Raw genomic sequence first — 13,572 nt, 5'->3', positions numbered from 1 at the left:
TGATCCTAACATGTCGAGTTTATAGCAGCCAATATTACCTGTCCATCAACCGGGGGTGGGGGGAGCTTAGAATTAGAGAAACAGGCTTTCACAGCAAACTCAGGACAGTAGGTGTCAGGTGATGGAAAATGCAAGTGGTCAGTGTAAAACGTCAGCCAGACCATCCTCACACTTCACTACAAGCCTGAGTGGAACTGCATAGGGATAAATAAGCTTTTGGTCCCCAGTCTAAACTAACGTAGTTGAAATAGCACCATCCCAAGTCCTGTCCACCCAGCTGCAGTTAACTGATGGAACGACAGGGATCCAAGCCGAGTGTGGAACACTGGTGCCTGCAGCTCACACCAGCAGCTGGTTGCTGCACATCCACAGGATGCTTCTCCTAGCCTGCAGCAGCAACGGCTTAACAGATGACAGAACACATCATTTTATAAAAGTTTTTATTGGTTTCACAGAATCTAAGCTTGTCAGTGTGTCTGCTTAGAAAACTAGAGGCCAACGGCTTGCGTTTTAAGATTGTTTCCTTGCTCCAGTTCCACTGAAGGTAACAGGAGCAGATCTGCTTGTCTGGCTGGTTTATATGGTTCTTTAGTCTTCCAACCTCTCAACTCACCCCTGGTTCTGGTTCCTGGCTTGAAAGACACATGCTGTGGGTACAATTAGTTTTATTGCTACTTTCAGTGTATTTCTTTGCATAGGTGTTACTAAGGAACCTGAATGGGCAAGTAGGGTGGGTGGGGGTCCACGCTGGGCAAGATGGAGAGACGTCTCCCTTCCTCCATCTAGTCCACACAAGCCCCCTACATTGACCTGGGGCTTCTTGCTCAGCTATGTGGCTGTCTTTGGGATTAGTTTCTGTAATACATCCTGATCTTAGTCAGTAAAGCTTCCAGCTGTAGGCTGCATTAAGAGGAAAAGACCGCAATCCCACTTTAAAGATCTCACGAGTGGAGAGTTTGTCTCACAAAACTTCTTTTAAATGTTAACCGAGACAAATGGTGTGGGTGACTGTGGGCTAAGAAACTGTCAGCCAGATCTCAGTAAAATGTGTTCCTGCTAGCTAGCAGTGCTTTCTTTGTGTTTTCCGATTGTCAACGGAATTGTGAGCAAGAAAAACGAATGCAACCCTTGTCACCATGCAGCTGAGCCTTCAAAAAGTCTGACTCATCAGGGAAGAACTATATAAACTGATATGGTGCCTAAGGGGAGAGAACAGCCAGACTGGACCTAACCAGGGCTACCTGTGAGAGAGAACACAGTAGCAGGAGCAGAGGAGAGAGAGAGTAGCTGGGGAAGGGAAGCCTGTGAGTTCAAGGGAGTTTGGTACAAGAGGAGGTGCTAGCATGGATTTGGATGTGTGTCCGGTACTTGTGATGCCAGCATGAGCTTTGATATGCTGATAGCCACAGGTAGCCATAGCTCCCTTCTGTCAGAGGGAAGGGAAATGTCTCCTTTTGGTAGAGGGGAACCGGTTTCACAAGTTCTGAGGAATGCTGGCTTTTATGTAACCACCAGAAATCCTTTAGTCCAGGTTGACCCCATTCCTGGATCTTTGGACTACCTTTGGGGCTTGGGCCTGGAGTTTCTTTTGGATATGACATAACAAGTGCCTGCCCAGAGGGGAGGGTTGAGCGATGGAGCCAATTCCTGCCCCTGGCTTCCTGGAGGAGGCTTGAGAGTCTGCTTTGGTTTCTACTCTAAACGCACCCTCTACACTTACCCTCCCGTGGTGGACTGTAGTTAAACCTGTCCCACTCTCTTGTGCTGCCTAGTTCTATGTCAACATGACATAGAGTCATCAGATAGGAGGGGACCTCAATTGAGGTCCTGTACAGCATTTTCTTAATTAGTGATTGATGGGGGAGGGTTTAGCCCATTCCTGGGCTTTTGGTCCTGAGTAAGAAAGCAGGCTGAGCAAGCCTCGATGAGCAAGCCAGTAAGCAGCACCCTCCATGTCTTCTGCATCAGCTCCTGCCTCCTGCCCTCACTGCTTTTGATGATGAACTGTTACATGGACCTGTGAGTGAAATCAACCCCCATCCCCAATTGCTTTTGGTTATGGTGTTTCATCACAGCAATAGAACCCTAAGGTCTCTCTTCCCCTCGGCTTGTAGTCCTACACGGTTGTCTTCTACTCAGAACAGACAACATTTTCCATTTTTTTTTTTTTTGGAAAGTGGTAGAAATACTTCATGCATATGATTCAATTCAATTAAAAAACGTAAACAGTGGCACACTGTAAACATGGTGTCAGCTCTGAAATGTCTCAAGGTTTAGATAGCTAAGAGGATTGTCTGAGAAAGCTAGGATGTTCTTTTAGCTTCTATGGAAGGATCTGAGTTCCCCTGAATATGGATATCAGGAGCCAAGTGATGCCGTTACACCTGGGCCGCATTTCCATACTTTACAAAGAATACTGCCCCGTATCAGTGAGATTGCAGACAAATAGCCTCATCACACCCAGACATGAAGTCGCTCTGGAGTCAGTGAACACACCAGAAGCTCATGGCTGGTTTTCCCTGGCACAATTGTTACGAAGGTCAAGGGCTTGGATGTTAATGGAGACTGTGATTAGGGATTGTTAATTTTTCCTTGATTAACTGTGGTGCTGGCAGCTGTCTGCAGAATACTGTGTGTTAACTGCAGGCTGCTGCCACTGATAAATCAGGCGAGAGGGTGTTCTCAAATTAACCATTGCTTTTCAGGAACCTGAGCCAAGGTTAGTCCTGTGGGGTGCTGCAGAGACCCCTGCCTAATGACCTAAGAGGCATTCTGTAGGCAGTCCCATTTTGTACTGGGATCAAATTTAGGTTCTTGCTGTGCTGGGCGAGGGCTCTGCTGCCAATGCCCTTTGCCCCTCCCTTCACTGTTGACCCTAATTGCAGTAGCTCAAGCAGGCTTTGAGTTTGAGATCCTCCTGCCTCAGCCTCCTCAGTAGCTGGCCTTACTGGCCTGGGCCACCATGAGTGGCTGTCAACTCATTTTGAAGCCTTGGTGACATTTTAAGTCACGAACATGGCTCCTCGAGGAATATCATTTTTAAAAAAGTAAATTAACACAGCAGATTATTGCTGGCAAAAGTAAAATAAACCCACAATGAACACAGTCATTAGCCTCTGCCCCATATGCCCCCCAAAAAACCCCACCCCGAAACCAACCCAAATCCTGTAGTTCAGAAGAAACCGGCTTCCTCATGGCTTGGTGGCTGGAGGCTTAAAGAGTCCCACTCTGCGGAAATATCTAACGACGAAGGGCACAGAGAACAAGGTGATGCTGATCCTCACGGGTGCAAAGAGCTTGTGGATGGCATAGGCCACCACGAATGTGCTGGTGCCGGCTGCCATTTTGGATTGCACCAGGGACTCTTTGAAGCCAAGCTTAAGCAGGATTGCAGACATGTCGATGCCACTGGGGGGAGAAAGAGGCAAAGAAAATGTCATAGACGGGGATTAAAGGAAGAAACTGAACTGCCTAGGAGGGTGACAGTATTTTTACTTTTTATTATTAAACAAACTCTTATGATTATTGTGTGTATGAATATGAGCAACGCACATGCCATGGCACGCATGCAGAGGTCAGAGGGCAACTTCCAGGAGTTGGTTCTCTCTTTCCGCTGTGAGCTCTGGGGTAGAACTCAGATAGCTGAACTTTTCTGACAAGTACCTTTTACCTGCTAAGCCATCTTGCTGACCAGATGAACTATACATACTTTTAAAGTATATAATACAGGGAATGGATGAGTACGTAGGTTTTAGCAAACAAACCTCCTCCCCCCGACAAAAACCCCAAAACCAATAATAAAATTCATCCACATTTTTAGCTTACCTTACAGAGGAAGAAAACAAAACTAAACAAAAAAATGTTTTTGGGATAGAGTCTCATGTAGCCCAAGCTGGCCTCAAATTCTATGTAGTTAAGGATGGATGACCTGGACCTGTGACCCGCTTGCCTGCACCTTCTGAATGCTGGGATTACAGGTGTGGCTGGTGCTACCACATCCAGCCACATGGTGACCACTGTTGAAAATCATACCTGGAAACAACTGTGTAGAACATCCCCAAGGAGACCAGCGAGATCCCAATGTGCAGCGACATGCCCACGGCCCCATATTCCTGGAAGACCTTCTTCAGCTGCTGTGATTTGCTTAGCTTTCCCTCTGTGCTCTTGGCACCACTTCCTGGCTCAGTGATTCTGCTGGGCTCCTGTGCACAGAGCAAAGGGAGGGTAGGTTGGTGGCCGCTACAGATGTTCACCCTTACCTGAGTTTTATACCTCTTTCTACCCACTTATTATTATTATTATTATTATAGACACCAATTATCACGCTCATTCCCACTAAGCCAGGGCTAGGTCAGCCCCGATGGCCCCAGAGATGGCCAGGTCACCTCCTACTGCAGGACTTGGCGGATGGGATCTGGGCATGGAGCTTGAGATGGAAATGCTAACTTGGATTTTTCTGGGTGGGTCTTTATAAGGGAAAGGAGGAGGCAGGAGTTGGAGTCTGAGTAGAGGAGGTGATAGCGGGTGCAGAGGTTTGAAGATGCTCTTCTCCTGGTTTACTGGTATATGGGTGTGGGTGGGGTGGGAGGCCTACAAGCTGCAGGAAGTGGATTCTTCCCTGGAACCTCGGGAAGAAACTGGCCCTGATGTCACCTTGCCTTTAGCCCAGCGAGGCAGATTTTGGACTCCTGACCTCTAGCACAGGAGCGAATGTGTCAAGTATCAGAGGAGCCCTGCAGGCTTGTTATAAAGGCCAGAGCTGCAACGCTCCATTGGAATGACTGTAGGAGATGCATGTGTGTAGGTCTGTGAGAGTTTCCACAGGAGCTAAGGAAGGGAAGACAACCCACCCTGCACGTAGGTGGCATCATTCCCTGGACAGGGCTCTCGTGCTGTGTAAGAAGAAAGTGCTCTGAGTGCTAGTGCTAATCTTACTCTGCTTCCTGACTTCAGACACCTTCACCCTCCGGCCACCATGATTTTGCCACAATGGACTACAGTCTCAATGCATGGGCCAAAGTGAGTCCGTCCTTCCTGATGTTGCTTTTGTCAACTATGTGGTCACCGAAAGGAGAAAAGTGACCCATGAGAGCTCAGACCATCCAAGTCTGTGGACTGAGCACACAACTTCATGTCTGCACTACCCCAAGATGGGGTGGGTTGGAATAGGATGGGGCTCCAAAAGTCATGTGCCTTCGCTGAGACAGGAAACATGACAGGGAAGGCTGATTCCGGGACAAAATACTGACCAGAATGGGTATAGAAATTACCCGCGCTGTGTAGCAATCTTCTTTTTAAAAACACATTATTTGTGTGTGTGCACACATATATGTGCACAGGTGATGGAGGAAGGTCATTGGTTAAATTAAAAGAAACTGCTTGGCTCTCATTGGTTAGGAGATAGGTGGGAGGAGTAAACAGAACAAAACGCTGAGAGGAAGAGGAAGTGAGGTCAGACCCGACAGCTCTCCTCTCCGGAGCAGACGCTTTATTTTTTTTTTTTTTTCATTTTTTTTTCATTTTTTTTTTTTTTTTTGGTTTTTCGAGACAGGGTTTCTCTGTGGCTTTGGAGCCTGTCCTGGAACTAGCTCTTGTAGACCAGGCTGGTCTCGAACTCACAGAGATCCGCCTGCCTCTGCCTCCCGAGTGCTGGGATTAAAGGCGTGCGCCACCACCGCCCGGCCGGAGCAGACGCTTTAGAGAGAGACGCCATGCCCAGCTCCCAGGCAGACGCACGTGATGAAGCTCCGACCCAGGATGGACTTAGGCTAGAATCTTCCCGGTAAGCGCACCTAGGGGCGCTACACAGATGATTAGAAATGGGCTAAATTAATATGTGAGAATTAGCCTAGAAGAGGCCAAAGCAGTGTTTAAATGAATACAGTGTCTGTGTAATTATTTCAGGTAAAGCTAGCCGGGCAGGTGGCTGGGGTGTTGGTGATGCAGCCCAGCCGCCCCTATTACTACACACAGGCACGCATGTCACAGTATGTACGTGGAGTTAAAGGACAACTTGGTGAGTCGATTCTTTTCAAGCATCTTTACATCTGTGTATCAGATACTTTTCTGTGGTAAAACACCACAATCAAAAGCAGCCTGTGAAAGAGTTCGTTCTGGCTCACAGTTCTAGAGGGAAAAGAGTCCATCAAGCCTGAGAGGCGTGGCAGCAGGGGGCAGCTTGGTGGCCAGAGCGGGAAGCTGAGAGATCACGTCAGGAAACGGAACAAGCTGGAAGTGGAGCAGGATTATACTGAAAGGCCACCCCCCAGTGAAAGGCTACACCTCCTCAAACAGAGCCACCAACTGGGGACCTAGTGCTCACACGCCTGAGCCTATGGGGACACGGTGGGGACCAGGAATTGAGCTCAGGGCTGTCAGGTGTACAAGGCAAGTGTTACCTACTGGAACATCTGGTTGGTTACATGGGGTGATCTTAACACAGGCTGGATTACTGTCTGAGTCTACCAGTTTGGGACAGACAACAGAGAACCCACCCACATCTAGATTAGACAAAATACACCTCTACAAGAGAGTGCTTTTAGCCAAAGGATTTATGAGTCTGGCTCTTGCCAGTCACCTCTGGTTACTGATCTTGCAGCTGGGCAGATTCCTTCCTGATTTTAACGTGTGCGTCTGCAAAGGCAAAGGGAATGAGCATGCCAGGATCCCCAGGAAATGAGCCAGGATCCCCCTAGTGAGAAGGAAACCCACCAACGGAATCTACACAGCCAGCTCTACCACATTGTAGGGGACCACCAGGTCTATCCTTGCTGTGGCAGCCACTTGCTGCAGCTCTGGGCCCTCACTTTGCACTTGTGGAATAAGGCTTGTGACCCTGCTGTGTCCCTCCCCAGCTCCTGGTGCACAAATTTTGCTGACCATGGATGCTCATCAGTGGGCAGCTCGCGTGCTCTTCTGTTTGTACCTACTTGCGTGAGCCCAGCTTTGGCTTCTGCAGATCTGGGGAAAGGCCTGGGACTGGGCCTTGTCATCAGTTCCAGAGGTGACTGGAAAGTAATCACTAAGCTTAGAGAGAAAGCCCTGCTCACCTGACCCTCTGTCCTGGCCCTGCTAGCTCAGGCTGTGAAGTGTGTGTGTGTGTGTGTGTGTGTGTGTGTGTGTGTGTGTGTGTGCGTGTCCATTCCACATGTCTGATACAAATGCAAATGCTACCTCCTTTAAGAGTCCCTCCACTGTAGCTTGTAAGTCCTAATCAAACAGTACCATAAGGCTTTCCAAGGCTCCCACTTTAAGATTTGTTTATTTTATGTGTATGGGTGTTTGCCTGCATGTATGTACATCTTTGCACCAAGTACATGCCTAGTACATCCATGGAGGCCAGAAGGCCTCAGATCCCCTGGGACTGTAGTTACAGATGGTCGTGAGCCATCCTGTGGATGCTGGGAATTGAACCCAGGTCCTCTGCAAGAGTCGTCAGGGCTCTGAACCATCTCTTCAGCCTGCCCCCTCTCTAAACAAAGTCTGGTCCTGATGTTTGCTGCGCCAGCCCTGCAGAAGCCTCTGTTTATTTTCTAGATGGAAGTCTGGCTGCCTTTCTAGTCTCCTTTCTGGGCCAGAAGGCCTTTTGCCAAACCAGAGGGTGTGAGACAAAGGGGCTTCATCAGGGACAGCTGTGGCAGCTCTGGGGCATGGAGAATGGGCCATAACTGAGATTGCCCGGGCCAAGCTTCAATGGGATTTTGACTGACACTGGTCTAAGGGAGACAGAGGCACTGGGAGGGGCTGCAGACTATCCTATCAGCCCAGCCCAGAGGGAGAGGATTACATATCAGGGAGAACCAGGGCCTCTGTGAGCATTTCAGCAGGGGGTGCAGGACTCAAGGACAGGAGAGGGGCAAGTGCTGGCCAATAAAAGAAGGTGCTGGCAGCTTTTCCTCCTGTCCTCCAGATCCAGAACATCCTGGAAAAGTCTCTCCTATTAGGAATGGCCACTCTTGCAGGACATGAAGGGCCATGCATTTTTCTTCCAAGTCCTTGAGGGGTTTAAAGAAGCCAAACCAAAGGGATTTATGAGCGTGACCTGCAAGCAATGGGGGCATTTGTAGACACTCATTGTCCATAGAGTATCACTGCTTACTGCCCCCAAGCGCTCTGGACTGCCCTGAGTGTGTGACATTGACTTCAAAGTGCTCAGGCGGGGATGTGGCTCCATGGCACATGGTCTAGCATGTGCAAAGCTTTTATTTCTCAGCATTGTATAAACCCAGCTTGGTGGGCTAAACCAATAATCCCAGCCCTTTGGAGGTGGGGGCAGAAGGACCAGAAGTTCAGGCTTATTGAAGTAGAGGCCAGCCTGGTTGGAGTACACGAGACGGTGTTTCAAAACAGCCAGAGTAAAGCCTTATCAGAAAAGGGGCAGGAACTTGACCACAGTGCTGGGACACCTGCTTCCACTCATTTGATAAGCACCGCACGTGCTGACTTTGTACCGAGAGTGTTCTGAATGCCGGGAAAACTTTAGTCTTACAACACCCCCACGAATGGAAGAGGACCTTCAGAGCCCCGAGGGGTTGAGTGTGTAACCAAGGACAGCCCAGGAGCCTTGGCCTTCTGTCTCTTCTCTGGGTCACAGTGTTCCAGAGTAGAGGACAGTCCAATGAACAAAACAGACCAACCTCAAAGGAGTCTGCCAGTCTCAGGAGCAGAGGACAGAGTGACATAGCAGGGTGAGGACACATCCAGACAGACCAGGAGAGGGAGTTCGAGGGGCTGCTGGGACGGGTGCTGCTAGTTAGATAAGGGACGCCAGCAAGCCGCTCGCACAACAGTGCCCGCCCCTCCCCATACCCCAAGCGGGCTCCACTCACTCTACAGGACCCTGAATCATGTGACGGGAAAAGGCAGGCCTCTGGGGCACTGTATCTCCCCCTCTCTGACACAGTGCAGTCCTTGTTGTAGGCAGAGGTGGGCATGGCCCTCAGACACTTGATTTAATGTCTAGAACATTTGGAGACCCCAGCTGGCCTCCTAATGAAGGCAGCCGGAGTGGAAATGGAGTGGGGTTGCTGGATTGAGGCCTAGGCAGGCCCTTCCCCCACAGCGAAGGTTTCGAACCTTCTGTTAGGTTCTGATTCCATCCATCTCTCAATCAGCAGAAGAGGCAAGCTTGGCCCCTGGGCTCTGGGGCCCTGCTGTGGTGTGTAATCACACCGAGGACAGCAAGAATGGCATGATGTACCAGATGCCTGCTAGCATGCTCTCTCTTATCACAGTCGCCCTCTGGGAAAAGACCTATTAGCATCTCATTCTAGAGACACGGAACCGTGAGAGCATTCGATCAAGGTTATTGACTTAGCAAGCAAAGACAGGGATCCTAGGAGCTGGAGACCACACTCATCCTTGCTGTGAACACACACCGATCGAGGCAGTCTGGGCTGCCAGCAGGGCTGAGGTGGTGGAACAAGGTAAGAGATTGTTCCAGATCACGGAGGCAGAGATTGGAACTTCAGAGAAGCAACTGTGTGTGCGTGGGTGGGTGGGGGGGCACACCACTGGCAGTCAGGGAAGACTTCCTGGAGGAGAGGGAGCAGAATCATCAGGAAGCAGGCGGTATGTTCTAAGCATCCTGCCCTGAGCTCAGGATTAGAGACGAGGTGCCAGTGTCCTGTCTGTCACCCAGGAGAGGAGAGGGGAAGGAAGGAAGGAAGCCCATCCATGTTTGTGTGAGGCACCCAAGTACAGGGACTAATCCCTTTGGCTACTTACTGAAAAGCAACAAGGGCAGACAGGGCTCAGACCTGCCTGAATCATAGCGGTGGTCCTCCAGAATCTTGGTGGCAAGGTGCCAGTTTCAGCCTTCTGAAAGGCCAGCTCAGGTCCAGACCTCCTGGGCTCTGGGTCTGAGGTCACACAGCCCGGGGATGGGTAGGTCCAGACTCAGGAGCTGGAAGCCCTCTCCTGCAGGGATCCAGGCTTGCAACACGACTTAACGCTTCCGATCTGGGTACTCCACTACTTTCTTCAGAGACCCTCTTGAGCTGCGCTGCTGGCTGAACGGAAGCTAGTTTTCACTCTTAGCATTCAGGGAAGGCAACCGTAACGAAACAGGATGGACTGCTTGCCCTGAGAGCCTGCTCTTCCAGCTACATAAAGAGGGAGGAGCAACCGGCACAGGGAGGCGGTAGATACACCGGCACACCGAGAAGACGCCTCCTGGGCCCAGTGCCCAGGCCTGAACTGAACTTCAGAATGGACAAAACTTCAAAGGCCGGCTTGGAAGTTCATAGTGAGTTCAGGCCCTTTGCAGTCCGCTCGGTAACGCCACTGTTCTGGCTTTAGAAACTGGGGCCCGGCAGGAGACTCCATGACCTTGGGCCGAGCACCACACCATCCCAAGCCTCAGTTTCTCAGGTTGCTAACTGGAAGAGATGTTTTTCCGATTCTAGAGATTTGAGAACTCAGGGACCCCGGAGGTGACCCATTTTGGGCAGGTGCAATGCAAAGCTGTCCTTGGGACTGGCCCTGGCACGGCGCTTGGGTTACTTGGGGTTCAGGGTCCGAGTAAGTGTAGGGAGGCTTACCTGGCGGCTGAGGCAGTCCCTGCGGGCCGTGTGCAGCAGCCGGGAGTCCGGCCCGGGGCGGGACAAGGCCAAGGCCCAGAGTGGTGGAGCGCAGGAGGTGGCGGCTCCCAGGAGCCAAGGGGTCCGGGGCAGTATCCGGGCGCCCACTCTTCCCGCCGGGCTAAGCAGCACTAGCAGCCCAGCCATGGCGCGCCGCGAGCAAGCGTTGCTCCGGAGCTGCCCACTCGGGAACCAGCCCCAACACAGCGCGGTGGGCGGGGCCGTGGTCGTGAGCCCGCCCCACCGGGCCGTGCCTCACCCTCCCCAGGCCCCGCCTCCCGAGCGGAGCGGAGCGCGGTGGGCGGGGCTTTACAGCGGAGCGCACGCCTTGGGCTCCACCCACCAGCTCCGCCCTCGTCAGAAACAGCCTATCCCTGGGTAGGCGGAATCATCCGGAGCCGCGTGCTCTCATCCCTGCCCCTAGGCCCCGCCTCCCTAGCTAAGTCCCGCCTCCTGGAGCGGAGTGGGCGGGCCTGGGGTCCGGCCAAGATCTCTAGCCTGGCTCTAGGGAGCTCATGCTGGTCCTTTGTGGAATGGATATTTGCAGAGCTTTCCAGGAGTTTTGAGTTTCCAGACTGTGGAGTGTGGCTGTTGTTTCACGCCGAGGGCTCATGCATCTTTTGTTCTTCCTCCCAGCAGAACAGGTGAAATCTGGAAGACTGGTGCATACATGATCGCTTTGAAAAGAAAGGGACTGTAGAACTTAACACTCACTTGAAGAAGCCCTCTAAATGACCCTACTACATTGTTGATGTGAACATGAGAGCAGCCACTGTGGAAAATAGTTTGGTACTTTCGCAGGTAGCTAAAAGTATACACACCAGGTTGCCCAGCAACTCCACTCCCATAGTGTCTCAAGAGAAGCAAAGACTCTCATTTTAATTCCTAACTAAACTGTGACAAGAACTCTCTCTCACCTGACTCTGCGCTATTGGGGATGTGACACCACAGGAATGCCTTGCTGGCATAGTTGTGGTCCCTCTACCTTGGACCTCCAGAACCGTGAGCCAAAATTAACCCTTTTGTTTTTATAACTTAAGAAAGAAACGAAAGTAAACTATGATCTTGACCTGGAGGTGCAGTCTTATGATTCCAGTACTCGGAGTTCAAGGCCAGTCTTGACCACGCAAGAACTTGTCTGACACACATGCACAAAAGACTAAAAAGAGAAGACGCAAATACTCATGCAGGACAATCCAGATGCCTGTCGCCTGTGAAATGTAACCATAGACTCTTCTGGAGTGGACCCCACTCATTAGGGATTATAGGGCAATCTGGGGCTGGGGCGATGGCTCGGCAGGCAAAACACTTGCTGTATAAGCCCAGGGTCTGAGTTCTAACCCTGGGACCCAGGTTAACCGGGGGTGGGGGGTGGGAGGGATGGGGGGATGGGTGGGGGAGTGGGGAGGGGGGGAGAAAGAACCAGCTTTTCCACAAAGATGTCCTCTGACCTGCACATGTGCCTGATGGAGGAAGGCCATTGGCTAATAAAGAAACTGCTTGGCCCTGATAGGTTAAAACATAGGTGGATGGAGTAAACAGAACAGAATGCTGGGAGGAAGAGGAAGTGAGCTCAGAGGCCGTGCTCCCCTCTCCCGGGCAGACACGATGAAGCAAGTTGCCAGGTCAGACATGCTGAATCTTTCCTGGTAAGACTGGTGCTACACAGTTTATTAGAGATGGGTTGATCGGGATATCAGAATTAGCCAGTAAGGGCTAGAGCTAAAGGGCCAATCAGTGTTTATATGAATACAGTTTGTGTGTCGTTATTTTGGGGCATAAGCTAGCCAGGCGGCCGGGAGCCGGGCTGTGGGAAGAGGCCCGCAGCTCCTACTACATGTGCCCCCCCCCATAATAATAAAATCGTTTTTAAACAGAACGAGTTGACCCCTCCATCCAGGACAAGTCTCGGGACTGCCATGCCAAAGGGAAAATTCTAGCCACAGATACAATGTGCCTTAGGATTTCATTTTCACAGAAGGCCCAAACCAGGCAAAGTTCTGGAGAGCCACAACAGGTCAATGGCCATTTGAGGCTAAGAGTGGGAGGTGGGATAGGGTTCAAGGAACATGGGGATGATTGGGCAGTGAAGGGTTACTTCGGTACACTTAGAACAAGTCACTTTATGCTATGCATTTATACTTCAGGAAAACTATTCCAATAGTCTCAAGACAGGCATGATGGCTCAGGTCTATAGCCCCTGCACTTGGAAAGCAAAGGCAGGAGGATGGTGAGCTTCAGGGTAGTCCCCAGACTCAGTATCATTAAACAAAAAGAATAAAGCTAAATTGTTATGATGTGTTAGCTGCATCTCACAGAAAACACACTGGATGTGCATGTATTCTGTTTACCATGGTCTGTAAGAGTGTCTGAAGGAGGCAAGGTGGTCCTGTGTGGAGTACTACTGCTTGGAGTATTCAAGGTATAAAGACCAATTAAGGGTAAATTCTTAGTCAAACTGGCCCTGCAAGTCCAGCTGTGTGATCTACGATCAGTGGCTCAACCTCTCTGAGCTGCCGTTTAGATGAAGATGCTAATAGATCTTAGAACTGTTGGCAGAAGCCTTTGATGCAGACCTTGAAATGGGCCTTTACTTAGTGCCCAGTGCACAAAGAGAGCGGGTGTGTCATCTGGGATATCTCCAAGGTCAGAGCGGCCTGATAGCACTTCATCTTGAGGGCCTCCTAGTTCCCAAAGTGCTCCTGTGGTTGGATCTCTTTCACTCACTTAGGCCTCCTCCTCCGGCTTCATAGGAACTGAGTTTGTGACTTTTGCTTTGTGGGTCTTGGGTAAGAGAAAAATGCCATGGAATCATCTTTTTCTATACTGTGAAGGTGTGTCTTTGCCAAGGCGCCTTCTGATTTGATTAGCAAGAGCCAACTGGCTGATAGCTAGGCAAAAAGAGCTGAGTTGGGAAAACCAAGTTGAGAGGATGCTGGGAAGAAGAGGGCGGAGTCATGGGGAGTTGCCAGGAGGCATGGAGAGAAGCAAG

General features: G+C 50.6%; 1 protein-coding gene across 1 annotated transcript; it reads right to left on the bottom strand.

Moving 5' to 3' along the window:
* Positions 1–423: 423 nt before the first annotated feature.
* Fam210b (family with sequence similarity 210 member B) lies at positions 424–10,802 on the bottom strand. Its single transcript, XM_075963201.1, has 3 exons — positions 10,542–10,802; positions 4,033–4,202; positions 424–3,408 (listed from the first exon to the last, which is right to left on the bottom strand). Exons 1-3 carry the CDS (start codon positions 10,725–10,727, stop codon positions 3,192–3,194), a joined length of 573 nt encoding a protein of 190 aa, XP_075819316.1. The 5' UTR covers positions 10,728–10,802; the 3' UTR covers positions 424–3,191.
* Positions 10,803–13,572: the final 2,770 nt, after the last annotated feature.

Source organism: Microtus pennsylvanicus, chromosome 2 (genome assembly GCF_037038515.1).
Source record: "Microtus pennsylvanicus isolate mMicPen1 chromosome 2, mMicPen1.hap1, whole genome shotgun sequence".
NCBI classification, from domain to species: domain Eukaryota; kingdom Metazoa; phylum Chordata; class Mammalia; order Rodentia; family Cricetidae; genus Microtus; species Microtus pennsylvanicus.
This window is presented reverse-complemented; position numbering and strand designations above follow the sequence as displayed.